At 51.1% G+C, this 16,401-nt stretch overlaps 1 protein-coding gene across 4 annotated transcripts in view; it reads right to left on the bottom strand.

Annotated features, from left to right (window-relative positions):
- Positions 1–16,401, bottom strand: part of lrrk2 (leucine-rich repeat kinase 2) — a 60,696-nt gene that overhangs the window by 9,148 nt on the left and 35,147 nt on the right. For all 4 annotated transcript variants that reach the window (XM_041837015.2, XM_041837018.2, XM_041837017.2 and 1 more), the window contains exons 35-43: positions 16,104–16,258; positions 15,261–15,407; positions 9,293–9,484; positions 8,509–8,655; positions 8,242–8,354; positions 3,193–3,383; positions 1,249–1,409; positions 788–1,059; positions 358–579 (exon numbers count right to left, since the gene is read on the bottom strand). In XM_041837015.2, the coding sequence (XP_041692949.2) occupies positions 358–579; positions 788–1,059; positions 1,249–1,409; positions 3,193–3,383; positions 8,242–8,354; positions 8,509–8,655; positions 9,293–9,484; positions 15,261–15,407; positions 16,104–16,258 (1,600 nt within the window). The remainder of the gene's footprint in view (positions 1–357; positions 580–787; positions 1,060–1,248; positions 1,410–3,192; positions 3,384–8,241; positions 8,355–8,508; positions 8,656–9,292; positions 9,485–15,260; positions 15,408–16,103; positions 16,259–16,401) is intronic.

Raw genomic sequence — 16,401 nt, 5'->3', positions numbered from 1 at the left:
TTTTTCTCATGCGTTTTTCTGGATTTTGTTGTTGTTATTCTGTCTCTCACTGTTCAAATAAACCTACCATTAAAATTATAGACTGATCATTTCTTTGTCAGTGGGCAAACGTACAAAATCAGCAGGGGATCAAATACTTTTTTCCCTCACTGTAGGTCAAAGAGACCTATATAGTGAGGACCTATGTCAAAGAGACATGTATTGTGAGGACCTATGCTATTGTGTGAATACCTGAGCTCTAATTATCTAGCTGCAGTAATACATGTATTGTTAGAGCTAGTATTGTGTGGTAATCATGTACTTTGCAAATCCCTACAATGTGAGTGCCTACGTTGAGAGATCTTCTATTATGAATACCTGTGTTGTGACTTTCTCAGTCTCCAGGTCGACAGATGCGAGACAACCCAGTCTCTGTGTGCTGCTGCCCCCTCCCACCCAGGCCCTGGGGTTAGGGTTAGAACTGGGGCTGTTGCTGGGGCTGCTGCAGCCCACCGTGAAACACTCAGCATTGGCAGCTCTGCTGACCACCAGCTCCCTCATTAGACACAGCATCTCCCCAGAGTTCAGCCTCTCAAACACCTACAGTACACACACAGGCAAATATAGTCACAGTTAGTCAAACACCTACACACAGGCAAATAGTCAGTCAAACACCTACACAAACGCAAGTAATCAGCTTAGTCACACCTTTACATAGTCAGTTCAAAACCTACAGACAGTCAGTGAAACATCTACACTTCACACACAGCCAGGTGGAGACAGGTAGTAGTAACAGTGCTAGGGTTACCTGTGTGGAGGTGGGTCTGTCCTGGGGACTCTCCCTCATACAGTCCTTCATGAGGCCCTGGAAGCCTGGCCAGGGGGAGCAGCCGTAGCGCTTCACTGGGTCTGGCAGCTTGCCCTGCACGGCGATCTCATCAAACTCGCTGGGGAACTTCATGCCGTCTGAGATGCGCTCACCACAGGTCAGCAGGTCGTACAGCAGCAGGCCGAACGAGAACACGTCCGCCTGCTGGTTGTAGATCACGTTGCCCCGGGCAACCTCTGGCGCCCGGAAACCTGGGTGGGTGGAGAGAGAAATGGTGAGGGGAGAGGGAGGGAGAAAGAGAGAACAGAGACAGAGAGTAAAAGAGAAGAGGAGATAGGGAGGTAGAGGGGGACAGAGACAGATAGAAAGGGATTAAAGAAAGGAATTAGAAACATGCTGAGATTTTGCATAAATCTCTACACTGAAGGGTTAGTTCCTACCTGGGGTGCCCTCAGAGCTCCTGACCCCCATGCTGCAGCAGTACTGAGCGATGCCGTAGTCCGTGATCTTAGCGATGGTCTCTGAGTCAGTCTTCAGGTTGAACAGCAGCACGTTGTGAGGCTTCAGGTCCCGGTAGATTATCATGGACGAGTGGAGATACCTGGCAATATGGAAGGGAGGTAAACTGAGGAAACAGTGATGTACAATGTGTCTAAATTGAGAGTTCCCAATATAGATCATGAATTCATATTTGTTTGTTTGGGTTTACTATACATACTTGGAAATAATTGAATATCATTGAACACTGTGTCTGACACGTGTGCATGTTCCTGTATGCATGTTCTTGTGGGCATACACCTGTATGCATGTATGTATGTATGTATGTATGTATGTATGTAATGTGTGTATATACATAAACTCAGCAAAAAAAGAAACATCCTCTCACTGTCAACTGTGTTTATTTTCAGCAATCTTAACATGTGTAAATATTTGTATGAACATAACAAGATTCAACAACTGAGACATAAACTGAACAAGTTCCACATACATGTGACCAACAGAAATTGAATAATGTGTTCCTGAACAAAGGGGGGGTCAAAAGTAACAGTCAGTATCTGGTGTGGCCACCAGCTGCATTAAGTACTGCAGTGCATCTCCTCCTCATGGACTGCACCAGATTTGCCAGTTCTTGCTGTGAGATGTTACCCCACTCTTCCACCAAGGCACCTGCAAGTTCCCGGACATTTCTGGGGAGAATGGCCCTAGTCCTCACCCTCCGATCCAACAGGTCCCAGACATGCTCAATGGGATTGAGATCCGGGCTCTTCGCTGGCCATGGCAGAACACTGACATTCCTGTCTTGCAGGAAATCAGGCACAGAACGAGCAGTATGGCTGGTGGCATTGTCATGCTGGAGGGTCATGTCAGGATGAGCCGGCAGGAAGGGTACCACATGAGGGAGGAGGATGTCTTCCCTGTAACGCACAGCGTTGAGATTACCTGCAATGACAAGAAGCTCAGTCCGATGATGCTGTGATACACCACCCCAGACCATGACGGACCCTCCACTGCCAAATCGATCCCGCTCCAGAGTACAGGCCTCGGTGTAACGCTCATTCCTTCGACGATTAACGCGAATCCGACCATCACCCCTGGTGAAACAAAACCGCGACTCGTCAGTGAAGAGCACTTTTTGCCAGTCGCTGGGAAAGGACTGGTCCAGCGACGGTGGGTTTGTGCCCATAGGCGACGTTGTTGCCGGTGATGTCTGGTGAGGACCTGCCTTACAACAGGCCTACAAGCCCTCAGTCCAGCCTCTCTCAGCCTATTGCAGACAGTCTGAGCACTGATGGGGGGATTGTGCGTTCCTGGTGTAACTCGGGCAGTTGTTGTTGCCATCCTGTACCTGTCCCGCAGGTGTGATGTTCAGATGTACCGATCCTGTGCAGGTGTTGTTACACGTGGTCTGCCACTGCAAGGACGATCAGCTGTCTGTCTTGTCTCCCTGTAGCGCTGTCTTAGGCGTCTCACAGTACGAACATTGCAATTTATTGCCCTGGCCACATCTGCAGTCCTTATACCTCCTTGCAGCATGCCTAAGGCACGTTCACACAGATGAGCAGGGACTCTGGGCATCTTTCTTTTTGTGTTTTTCAGAGTCAGTAGAAAGGCCTCTTTAGTGTCCTAAGTTTTCATAACTGTCACCTTAATTGCCTACTGTGTCTTAAGGACCGTTCCACAGGTGCATGTTCATTAATTGTTTATGGTTCATTGAACAAGCATGGGAAACAGTGTTTAAACCCTTTACATTGAAGATCTGTGAAGTTATTTTGATTTTTCCAAATTATCTTTGAAAGACAGGGTCCTGAAAAAGGGAAGTTAATTTTTTTGCTGAGTTTATATGCATGTAATGTGTGCATGTGTGTATTGAGCGATTAACCTACCTGAGCCCGTCGGCCACCTGCAGAGCGATCCTGTGCTGGAGCTTGCGGTTGAGGCTGCTGTTCTCGTGTTCGAACAGAGAGTCCAGGGACCCTCTGGGGGCTAGCTCCATCACCAGGACATGAGGGTTCGTCCCGGCCGCCAGCAGCCCCACCAGGCTGGGGTGGTGGAGACGACCCAACACCACCAACTCCTGGAAAGAGACGGAAGGAAAAGAGAGAGAGACCAACTTACAATACTGCTTGTCTAGCCTGAAGACATACACACACACAGTCACGCACACACACACCTGGCCTGAGGTCTCACATTAAATTATTCCGCTGCTCTGTTGTTCGTTAAACACTTTAGTCTGAGACTGCCATCTTTGAAGTGGTTTGTGGTGACTCTCAAAATGAGGGGTGTTGTACAAAACAAAGTCATCAGCGATTGGATAATCTCTAACCAATCACAGTATCAATGCCAATGACGAACTTTAAAACCGACACTTTACCCACGTGTGTTCTGGCTCAACCTATCGGTTTCTGGACCAATCAGACAGCCCAGAATGTGTTCGCATTCGGTGAAGGGTTTCGGGGAGGTACTCAGATCCAGACTTATTGTGGCATAGCGTTTGGCCGGAGCAAGGAGTCTGGGTAGCCAGGCAACTGCTTATCGGGTCCATTTCCAATCAGTCAATTCAGGAAGTGTCACGCCCTGGCTCGGGGGACTCTTAAATGTTGAGCCAGGGTGTGGAATTTCTGTTACATTTTCTATGTTTTCGTTCTAGATCGTTTAGATCTATGTTGGCCAGGGTGGTTCCCAATCAGAGGCAGCTGTAGCTCGTTGTCTCTGATTGGGGTCCATACTTAGGCAGCCTGTTTTCACTAGTTTATGGTGGGATCTTGTTCCGTAAGGTTTTGTGTATAACCTAGGACTTCACGTATCGTTTGGTTTATTGTTTTGGTTCGTGTTGTGTACGCAATAAAGTATGTACGCTTATCACGCTGCGCCTTGGTCCGCTTCATCTGTCAGCGATCGTGACAGAAGATCCCACCCCCAGAGGACCAAGCAGCGTGCCCAGGAGGAGAAGTTGGCGATGTCCCAGGTGGGCGAATGGTGGTCTTGGGAGGACATATTCGCGGGCAGAGGGCCATGGGCAAAAGTAAATGCCCAAGCAGGAGAGGAGAAACGGCGCCAACCGTGCCGACGACGGACACGCGAGAGGCAACCCCAAGTAATTTTTTGGGGGGGGCACACGGCGTGGACGACGGGGCTGCTGGAGGCAGCTACAGGGCGAATCGGCGGACTAGGAGAGGAGGCCACCAGGTTACGGGGGCTATTGGTCACGAGGGAGAAGGAGAGTGTAGAGGCACGGCGAGAGGAACTGGTTAGGCAGCAGAGGGAGCGGAGGTTTATGAGGAAACCCTGTCCCGCACCTCGCACCAAGCAAGTGGTGTGTGTCACCAGTCCGGTCCGGCCCGTTCCTGATTCCCGCACAAGGCCAGTGGTGTGTGTTCCCAGTCCGGCCCGACCTGTTCCTGTCCCCAGCACCAAGCCTGTGGTGCGCGTCGTCAGCCCGGTCCGGCCTGTTCCTGTCCCTCGCACCAAGCCTGTGGTGCGCGTCGCCAGCCCGGTCCGGCCTGTTCCTGCTCCCCGCACCAAGCCTGTGGTGCGCGTCGTCAGCCCGGTCCGGCCTGTTCCTGTCCCTCGCACCAAGCCTGTGGTGCGCGTCGCAAGCCCGGTCCGGCCTGTTCCTGCTCCCCGCACCAAGCCTGTGGTGCGCGTCACCAGCCCGGTCCGGCCTGTTCCTGCTCCCCGCACCAAGCCTGTGGTGCGCGTCGTCAGCCCGGGTCCGGCCTGTTCCTGCTCCCCGCACCAAGCCTGTGGTGCGCGTCGTCAGCCCGGTCCGGCCTGTTCCTGCTCCCCGCACAAAGCCTGTGGTGCGCGTCGCCAGCCCGGTCCGGCCCGTTCCTGCTCCCCGCACCAAGCCAGTGGTGCGCGTCGTCAGCCCGGTCCGGCCCGTTCCTGCTCCCCGCACCAAGACAGTGGTGCGCGTCGCCAGCCCGGTCCGGCCCGCTCCTGCTCCCCGCACCAAGCCTGTGGTGCGCGTCGCCAGCCCGGTCCGGCCCGCTCCTGCTCCCCGCACCAAGCCTGTGGTGCGCGTCGTCAGCCCGGTCCGGCCCGTTCCTGCTCCCCGCACCAAGCCTGTGGTGCGCGTCGCCAGCCCGGTCCGGCCCGTTCCTGCTCCCCGCACCAAGCCAGTGGTGCGCGTCGCCAGCCCGGTCCGGCCCGTCCTGCTCCCCGCACCAAGCCTGTGGTGCGCGTCGTCAGCCCGGTCCGGCCCGTTCCTGCTCCCCGCACCAAGCCTGTGGTGCGCGTCGCCAGCCCGGTCCGTTCCTACTCCCCGCACCAAGCCAGTGGTGCGCGTAGTCAGCCCGGTCCGGCCCGTTCCTGCTCCCCGCACCAAGCCAGTGGTGCGCGTCGCCAGCCCGGTCCGGCCCGTCCTGCTCCCCGCACCAAGCCTGTGGTGCGCGTCGTCAGCCCGGTCCGGCCCGTTCCTGCTCCCCGCACCAAGCCTGTGGTGCGCGTCGCCAGCCCGGTCCGTTCCTACTCCCCGCACCAAGCCAGTGGTGCGCGTCGTCAGCCCGGTCCGGCCCGTTCCTGCTCCCCGCACCAAGCCAGTGGTGCGCGTCGCCAGCCCGGTCCGGCCCGTTCCTGCTCCCCGCACCAAGCCAGTGGTGTGCGTCGCCAGCCAGGTCCGGCCCGTTCCTGCTCCCCGCACCAAGCCAGTGGTGCGCGTCGTCAGCCCGGTCCGGCCCGTTCCTAATCCCCGCACCAAGCCAGTGGTGCGCGTCGCCAGCCCGGTCCGTTCCTGCTCCCCGCACCAAGCCAGAGGTGCGCGTCGCCAGCCCGGTCCGGCCCGTTCCTGCTCCCCGCACCAAGCCTGTGGTGCGCGTCGCCAGCCCGGTCCGTTCCTGCTCCCCGCACTAAGCCAGCGGTGCGCGTCGTCAGCCCGGTCCGGCCCGTTCCTGCTCCCCGCACCAAGCCAGTGGTGCGCGTCGCCAACCCGGTCCGGCCCGTTCCTGCTCCCAGCACCAAGCCAGTGGTGTGCGTCGTCAGCCAGGTCCGGCCCGTTCCTGCTCCCCGCACCGAGCCAGTGGTGCGCGTCGTCAGCCCGGTCCGGTCTGTTCCTGTCCTTCGCACCAAGCCTGTGGTGCTCGTCGCCAGCCCGGTCCGGCCCGTTCCTGCTCCCCGCACCAAGCCAGTGGTGCACGTCGCCAGCCCGGTCCGTTCCTGCTCCCCGCACTAAGCCAGAGGTGCGCGTCGCCAGCCCGGTCCGGCCCGTTCCTGCTCCCCACACCAAGCCAGTGGTGCGCGTCGCCAGCCTGGTCCGGCCCGTTCCTGCTCCCCGCACCAAGCCAGTGGTGCGCGTCGCCAGCCCGATCCGGCCTGTTCCTGCTCCCCGCACCAAGACAGTGGTGCGCGACGTCAGCCCGGTCCGGCCCGTTCCTGCTCCCCGCACCAAGCCAGTGGTGCGCGTCGCCAGCCCGGTCCGGCCTGTTCCTGCTCCCCGCACCAAGACAGTGGTGCGCGACGTCAGCCCGGTCCGGCCCGTTCCTGCTCCCCGCACCAAGCCAGTGGTGCGCGTCGCCAGCCCGGCCTGTTCCTGCTCCCCGCACCAAGCCAGTGGTACGCGTCGTCAGCCAGGTCCGGCCCGTTCCTGCTCCCCGCACCAAGCCAGTGGTGCGCGTCGTCAGCCCAGTCCGGTCTGTTCCTGCTCCCCGCACCAAGCCAGTGGTGCGCGTCGTCAGCCCAGTCCGGTCTGTTCCTGTCCCTCGCACCAAGCCTGTGGTGCGCGTCGTCAGCCCGGTCCTGCCCGTTCCTGCTCCCCGCACCAAGCCTGTGGTGCGCGACGTCAGCCCGGTCCGGCCCGTTCCTGCTCCCCGCACCAAGCCAGTGGTGCACGTCGCCAGCCCGGTCCGGCCCATTCCTGCTCCCCGCACCAAGCCTGTGGTGCGCGTCGCCAGCCCGGTCTGGCCCGTTCCTGCTCCCCGCACCAAGCCAGAGGTGCGCGTCGCCAGCCCGGTCCGGCCCGTTCCTGCTCCCCGCACCAAGCCTGTGGTGCGCGTCGTCAGCCCGGTCCGGCCCGTTCCTGCTCCCCGCACCAAGCCAGTGGTGCGCGTCGCCAGCCCGGTCCAGCCCGTTCCTGCTCCCCGCACCAAGCCAGAGGTGCGCGTCGTCAGCCCGGTCCGGCCCGTTCCTGCTCCCCGCACCAAGCCAGTGGTGCACGTCGTCAGCCCGGTCCAGCCCGTTCCTGCTCCCCGCACCAAGACAGTGGTGCGCGTCGTCAGTCCGGCACGGTCCGTGCCTGTTCCACCGGTGTCCAGTCCGGCACCGGTCAGCTGGGCCAGACCAGACCAGGGGCGCTACGGGGGGGTAGACAGAGAGTGGTGGTCACACCCGGAGCCGGATCCGCCTCCGAGGCGGAATGCCCACCCGGCCCCTACCCCGTTGTGTTGGTGTGGCGCGGTCGCAGTCCGCACCTTTGGGGGGGGGGGGGGTACTGTCACGCCCTGGCTCGGGGGACTCTTAAATGTTGAGCCAGGGTGTGGAATTTCTGTTACATTTTCTATGTTTTTGTTCTAGATCGTTTAGATCTATGTTGGCCAGGGTGGTTCCCAATCAGAGGCAGCTGTAGCTCGTTGTCTCTGATTGGGGTCCATACTTAGGCAGCCTGTTTTCACTAGTTTATGGTGGGATCTTGTTCCGTAAGGTTTTGTGTATAACCTAGGACTTCACGTATCGTTTGGTTTATTGTTTTGGTTCATGTTGTGTACGCAATAAAGTATGTACGCTTATCACGCTGCGCCTTGGTCCGCTTCATCTGTCAGCGATCGTGACAGGAAGTAACCAAAATTTCCCAAATTGACCCCAACCTCAATGCTGATGTAGCTTCTCCAGGACCATATAATCCTTTTTTTCTCTATATCACAAAACCTTGCTGGTCCTGGAGCTATTCTCCAGCCATTCCTGCCCGACACTAAAACACCTCATTCAGATTATTACATTACCTGTCGGAGTAGTCGATGTATATAGAGCTCAGAGGCATGCTTGTTGAAAATCTTCACTGCCACCTCTTCATTTTTGTAGACGCCTCGATAGACAGACCCAAAACCCCCATCCCCTACATTCAGAAAATGAACAAATTCGTGTCATTGACACTGCAGCTGTTGAAAGAGACTACAGTCCCACAGAGCTTTCTGAGCTTTCTAAGAGCTTTGTGATTTCTGCCTGTAAATGGAAAACACGATACAAATCTAATTATTATTGTAACTGACCCAGCAGGTTCTCCTTGGTAAGGTCTATCTCAAGCTCCTCACTGTCCAGGATGGTTCCAGCAGGCAGGTCACTGAGGATCAGGTCTGGAGCAATCTGAGAGATGGGCACTGTGCAGCGAGGGTCCTCCGGGTTTACCAAAAGACAGTCTATAGGAGGGAAGGAGAGTGGAAAAGAGAGATTAGGCAGAAGTTAAAGGTCCAGTGGGGTCAAAAACGTGATTTTCCTGTGTTCTATATACATTTCCACACTATGATGTTGGTATAATACTGTGAGATTTTGAACATTTGAATAACGCCCTTTTAGCGTAAGAGCTGTTTGAAAAGACCGCCTGAAATTTCAGCCTGTTTTGGTGGGATGGAGTTTTGGCCTACCTGGTGACATCATAGTTAATAGACCAATAAGAAAGAGAGTTCCAAACCTCTCTGCCAATAACAGCTAGTTTTCTGTTTTCCATCCCCACTCAGACCACTCCCAGACAGTCCTAGCAAAACTATTGCTTGAGAAATTGTTCTTTGCTAAGAAGCTATTTTTGTTTATTTTTGATCATTTTAATTGCAAACAATCACAGTAAGGTGATTTGATATTGAGATAAAAACGTCTGCATTAGACCTTTAAGATATTGTTACATTCACTATTAAAGTAGCTCTCCCATTAATTTAAGAACATCCACAATTGTTTGTAGTAGTGTTACCAAACTGTTGTGATTGATTTCAATTATGATATTTTAGAAACATGACTAACACAGGTATCAATTGTGTCAAATCCAAGCGTTAACAGACATACCTTTATCTATGTGAGTGAACAGGTCCTCCAGCAGCATCTTGCTCCACTCCTGTCCATCCTTGAAGCTGTACAGCGCCCATTTCTTCAGCAGGGTCTCTCCATTGCCATGGATATCAGTGGTGAGGAGACCAGGGAACCACTCCTCCAAGAGAGAGTCAACATGGTCCACCACCTGACCCATTAACATATGACCTGAGGAGTAACACAACCATCATCACCACCACCACCACTTGACCCAGTAACACACAACATCTGTATTGAGCTAAAGAGCTGCCACTTTCAAGGAACGGGACACCATTCCGGACGCTTATAAGAAATCCTGCTACGACCTCCGACAAGCAATCAAATAGGCAAAGCGTCAATACAGGACTAAGATCGAATCCTTCTATGCCGGCTCTGATGCTCAACAGATGTGGCAGGGCTTACAAACTATCACTCATTACAATGGGAAACCCAGCCGCGAGCTACCCAGTGACGCAAGCCTACCAGATGAACTAAAGGCCTTCAATGCTCGCTTCAATGCAAGCAACACTGAACCATGCATGAGAGCACCCGCTGTTCCGGACGACTGTGTGATCTCGCTCTCCGTAGCCGATGTAAGACCATTAAACAGGTTAATATTCGCAAGGCCGGGGGACGGAATACCAGGACGTGTACTCTGAGCATTTGCTGACCAGCTGGCAAGTGTCTTCACTGGCATTTTCAACCTATCCCTGACCCGGTCTATAATACAAACTTGTTTCAAGCAGACCACCATAGTCCCTGTGCCCAAGAACGCCAAGGCAACCTGCCTAAATGGCTATCGCCCCGTAGCACTCACATCTATAGCCATGAAATGCTTTGAAAGGTTGGTCATGGCTCACATCAACAATATCATCCCAGACACCCTGGACCCACTCCAATTCGCATACCGCCCTAACAGATCCACAGATGACACAATCTCTATTGCACTCCACACTGCCCTCACCCACCTAGACAAAAGGAATACCTATGTAAGAATGCTGTTCATTTACTATAGCTCAGCGCTCAACACCAAAGTCCCCTCCAAGCTCTTCAACAAGCTCCCAGACCCTGGGACTGAACACCTCCCGCTGCAACTGAATCCTGGACTTCCTGACGGACCTCCCCCAGGAGGTGAGGGTAGGCAACAACACATCCGCCATGTTGACCATCAACACAGGGGCCCCTCAAGGGTGTGTGCTTAGTCCCCTCCTGTATTCCCTGTTCACCCACGACTGCGTGGCCGCTCACGACTCACCAAACACCATCATCAAGTTTTCTGATGAGGCAGCCTATAGGGATGAGGTCAGAGACCTGGCAGTATGTTGCCAGGTCAACAACCTCTCCCTCAACATCAGCAAGACAAAAGAGCTGATTGTGGACTACAGGAAACCGAGCGGCGAACATGCCCCCATCCACATCGATGGGGCTTTAGTGGAGCGGGTCGAGAGCTGTCGAGAGTTCCTCTTTGTCCACATCACTATGGAATTAACATGGTCCACACACACCCCCACAGCTGTGAAGAGGGCATGACAGCACCTCTTCCCCCTCAGGAGGCTGAAATGATTTGGCATGGGCTCTCAGATCCTCAAAAAGTTATACAGTTGCACAATTTATAGCATCTTGACTGGTTGCATCACCGCTTTGTACGGCAACTGCAAGGCACCCGACCGCAAGGCACTACAGAGGGTAGTGAGTATGTCCCAGTACATCACTAGGGCCGAGCTCTCTGCCATCCAGGACCTCTATACCAGCCGGTGTCAGAGGAAGGCCCCAAAACAATTATATGACTCCAGCCACCCAAGCCATAGACTGTTCTCTCTGCTACCGCACGGCAAGCGGTACCAGTGCATCAAGTCTTGAACCAACAGGACCCTGAACAGCGTCTACTCCCAAGCCATCAGACTGCTAAACAAAACTGCTAAATAGCTAATCAAATGACTACCTGCATGGACCCTTTTTTGCACTAACTCTCTTGCACTGACTATGCACACACACTGGACTCTAACCACACACACACATACAGTACCAGTCAAAAGCTTGGACACATCTACTCATTCAAGGGTTTTTCTTTATTTTTACTATTTTCTACATTGTAGACTTCAAAACTATGAAATAACACATATGGAATAATCTAGTAACCAAAGAAGTCTTAAACAAATCTAAATATATTTTACAGTGAGGGAAAAAAGTATTTGATCCCCTGCTGATTTTGTACGTTTGCCCACTGACAAAGACATGATCAGTCTATAATTTGAATGGTAGGTTTATTTGAACAGTGAGAGACAGAATAACAACAAAATAATCCAGAAAAACGCATGTCAAAAATGTTATAAATTGATTTGCATTTTAATGAGGGAAATAAGTATTTGACCCCTCTGCAAAACATGACTTAGTACTTGGTGGCAAAACCCTTGTTGGCAATCACAGAGGTCAGATGTTTCTTGTAGTTGGCCACCAGGTTTGCACACATCTCAGGAGGGATTTTGTCCCACTCCTCTTTGCAGATCTTCTCCAAGTCATTAAGGTTTCGAGCCTGACGTTTGGCAACTCGAACCTTCAGCTCCCTCCACAGATTTTCTATGGGATTAAGGTCTGGAGACTGGCTAGGCCACTCCAGGACCTTAATGTGCTTCTTCTTGAGCCACTCCTTTGTTGCCTTGGCCGTGTATTTTGGGTCATTGTCATGCTGGAATACCCATCCACGACCCATTTTCAATGCCCTGGCTGAGGGAAGGAGGTTCTCACCCAAGATTTGACGGTACATGGCCCCGTCCATCGTCCCTTTAATGCGGTGAAGTTGTCCTGTCCCCTTAGCAGAAAAACACCCCCAAAGCATAATGTTTCCACCTCCATGTTTGACGGTGGGGATGGTGTTCTTGGGGTCATAGGAAGCATTCCTCCTCCTCCAAACATGGCGAGTTGAGTTGATGCCAAAGAGCTCCATTTTGGTCTCATCTGACCACAACACTTTCCCCCAGATCTCTTCTGAATCATTCAGATGTTCATTGGCAAACTTCAGACGGGCCTGTATATGTGCTTTCTTGAGCAGGGGGATCATTGACAAGATCCTCACGTGTAGTTCTGGGCTGATTCCTCACCGTTCTCATGATCATTGCAACTCCACGAGGTGAGATCTTGCATGGAGCCCCAGGCCGAGGGAGATTAACAGTTATTTTGTGTTTCTTCCATTTGCGAATAATCGCACCAACTGTTGTCACCTTCTCACCAAGCTGCTTGGCGATGGTCTTGTAGCCCATTCCAGCCTTGTGTAGGTCTACAATCTTGTCCCTGACATCCTTGGAGAGCTCTTTGGTCTTGGCCATGGTGGAGAGTTTGGAATCTGATTGATTGATTGCTTCTGTGGACAGGTGTCTTTTATACAGGTAACAAGCTGAGATTAGGAGCACTCCCTTTAAGAGTGTGCTCCTAATCTCAGCTCGTTACCTGTATAAAAGACACCTGGGAGCCAGACATCTTTCTGATTGTGAGGGGGTCAAATTCGTATTTCCCTCATTAAAACGCAAATCAATTTATAACATTTTTGACATGGGTTTTTCTGGATTTTTGTTTTGTTATTCTGTCTCTCACTGTTCAAATAAACCTACCATTAAAATGATAGACTGATCATTTCTTTGTCAGTGGGCAAACGTACAAAATCAGCAGGGGATCAAATACTTTTTTCCCTCACTGTATATTTGAGATTCTTCAAATAGCCACCCTTTGCCTTGATGACAGCTTTGCACACTCTTGGCATTCTCTCAACCAGCTTCATGAGGTAGTCACCTGGAATGCATTTCAATTAACAGGTGCCTTCTTAAAAGTTAATTTGTGGAATTTCTTTCCTTCTTAATGCGTTTGAGCCAATCAGTTGTGTTGTGACAAAGGAAGGGGGGGGGGTATACAGAAGATAGCCCTATTTGGTAAAAGACCAAGTCCATATTATGGCAAGAACAGCTCAAATAAGCAAAGAGAAACGACAGTCCATCATTACTTTAAGACATGAAGGTCAGTCAATACAGAACATTTCAAGAACTTTGAAAGTTTATTCAAGTGCAGTCGCAAAAACCATCAAGCACTATGATGAAACTGGTTCTCATGAGGACCGCCACAGGAATGGAAGACCCAGAGTTAACTCTGCTGCAGAGGATAAATGAATTAGTTACCAGCCTCAGAAATTGCAGCCCAAATAAATGCTTCACACAGTTCAAGTGACAGACACATCTCAAAATCAACTGTTCAGAGGGGACTGTGTGAATCAGGCCTTCATGGCCGAATTGCTGCAAAGAAACCACTACTAAAGGACACCAATAATAAGAAGAGACCTGCTTGGGCCAAGAAACACGAGCAATGGACATTAGACCGGTGGAAATGTGTCCTTTGGTCTGGAGTCCAAATTGGAGATTTTTTGTTCCAACCGCCGCGTCTTTCTGAGACACGGTGTGGGTGAACGGATGATCTCTGCATGTGTATTTCCACCATAAAGCATGGAGGAGGAGGTGTTATGGTGTGGGGGTGCTTTGCTGGTGACACCGTCTGTGATTTATTTAGAATTCAAGGCACACTTAACCAGCATGGCTACCACAGCATTCTACAGCGATACGCCATCCCATCTGGTTTGGGCTTAGTGGGACTATCATTTGTTTGTCAACAGGACAATGACCCAACACACCTCCAGGCTGTGTAAGGGTTATTTTACCAAGAAGGATAGTGATGGAGTGCTGCATCAGATGACCTGGCCACAACAATCCCCCGACCTCAACCCAATTGAGATGGTTTGGGATGAGTCGGACCGCAGAGTGGAAGGAAAAGCAGCCAACAAGTGCTCAGCATATGTGGTAACTCCATCAAGACAGTTGGAAAAGCATTCCAGGTGAAACTGGTTGAGAGAATGCCAAGAATGTGCAAAGCTGTCATCAAGGCAAAGGGTGGCTATTTGAAGAATCTCAGAAATAAAATATATTTTGATTTGCTTAACAATTGTTTGGTTACTACATGATTCCATGTGTTATTTCATAGTTTTGATGTCTTCACTTTTATTCTACAATGTAAAAAATTGTAAAAATATAGAAAAACTCTTGAATGAGTAGGTGTGTCCAAATATACATACATACATACATACACACACACCACATACGCTGATACTGTCTATTATCTATCCTGTTGCGTAGTCACTTCACCCCTACCAATATTTGTATTTTATTTTTATTTAACTAGGCAAGTCAGTTAAGAACAAATTCTTATTTACAACGACAGCCTACCCCTGCCATACCCGAACAACGCTGGGCCAATTGTGCGCCGCCCTATGGGACTCCCAATCACGGCTGGATTGTGATACAGCCTGGAATCGAACCGGGGTCTGTAGTGACGCTTCTAGCACTGCAGTGCCTTAGACCGATGCGCCACTCGGGAGCTATACGTACATAGCTACCTCAATTACCTCATATCCCTGCACATCGACTCAGTACTGGTACTTCCTGTATATAGCCATGTTATTTTTACTCGTTATTGTTATTCATTATTCACTGTGTACTTATTCCTGTGTCACTATGTCACTATTTCAATCTATTTTAATTCTGCATAGTTGGAAACGGATCCATAAGTAAACATTTCACTGTTAGTCTACACCTGTTGTTTACGAAGCATGTGACAAACACCATTTTATTTGATAATTGCAACTTTGTAAGATAAGATGTTCCATATCTTATTATATCATATTATTTGATTTGACAACCATCACCATCATCATCATCATCACCACCTCCAACTGATGATCTATCTCACTCTTTATTGCAATATATTATATTATATTATATGCAGTTTATCAAAGCGGGGGTTCTTAAACATTTTCAGCTCACAACCCAAATTATAAATTCAATGTCTTTTTATTTTCTTTAAACTAGTGTTTACAGCTTTTCCATGTCAGTATGGATCCCTTATTCTCTAGGCTGTGGTGCTGTTCCAGTACCTTTGCGTGAGCAGGGCACGGTGATCTTGACGAAGCTGGCAGGGTTGCCCTCTAGGTTAGTAGCCTCCACCAGACAGTAGGACTCAGGAGACCAGCTCAGGTAGATGCCTCTCCTCCAGTAGATACGGTTGGGACGCAGCACTCTCTCTAGACCAACACAACAACAATGGGGCGACTCAGAGCCATATACACTGAGTGTACAAAAAAAGCTATTTCCATGACATAGACTGACCAGGTGAATCCAGGTGAAAGCCATGATCCCTTATTGATGTCACCTGTTAAATCCACTTCAATCAGTGTAGATGAAGGAGAGATAGGTTAAAGAATGATTTTTAAGCCTTGAGACATGGATGTGTGCCATTCAGAGGGTAAATGGGCAAGACAAAATAGTGCCTTTGAACAGGGTATGGTAGTGGGTGCCAGGCGCACCTGTTTGTGTCAAGAACTGCAACACTGATGGGTTTTTCACACCCAACAGTTTCCCGTGTGTATCAAGAATGGTCCACCACCCAAAGGACATCCAGCCAACTTGACATAACTGTGGGAAGCATTGGAGTCAACATGGGCCAGCATCCCTGTGGAACGCTTTTGACACCTTGTAGAGTCCATGCCCCAACGAATTGAGGCAAAAAGGGGGGTGCAACTCAATAGTAGGAAGGTGTTCCTAATGTTTTGTACACTCAGTGTATACAGTACTGATAGAATCAGTTTCCAGTAGCTTTGCTACATGTTCTAAAAATTACTAGCCAGGAGATTCTGCACGAGGCAAAATTACCAGCTAATGAACTTTGAATGAAACGACAACAACCTAAGTAATTATCCCTTTAATGTCAGCATTAGTACCTCTGCCACAAAGCATGTATGAGGAGACCTCCAGTAGGCGGTTGATCTGTCTGGACCAGTAGCCCATGGGGAAGTAGGGCATCTCATAGAGACGAACAATGACCTCAGAGTTCTCACAGTGGGGCAGCTCAATCACTGGCCGGTGTTTGGAGAGACTGTGGGGGAAGGACAAGACAATCAGCATGGTTTAGGCTTGGCAAGGAGGTTTTGAGACAATATGGCTGAGAGTTTCCATTCAGTAGATACAGAGTTCAGAAAACGCATCTGCCATTTTGGCTCAAACAATACTAAGATCAAC

The sequence above is a fragment of the Coregonus clupeaformis genome, chromosome 19, assembly GCF_020615455.1.
Source record: "Coregonus clupeaformis isolate EN_2021a chromosome 19, ASM2061545v1, whole genome shotgun sequence".
NCBI lineage: Eukaryota > Metazoa > Chordata > Actinopteri > Salmoniformes > Salmonidae > Coregonus > Coregonus clupeaformis.
The sequence above is the reverse complement of the archived record's forward strand: the minus strand, read 5'-3'. Positions and strand labels throughout refer to the sequence as shown.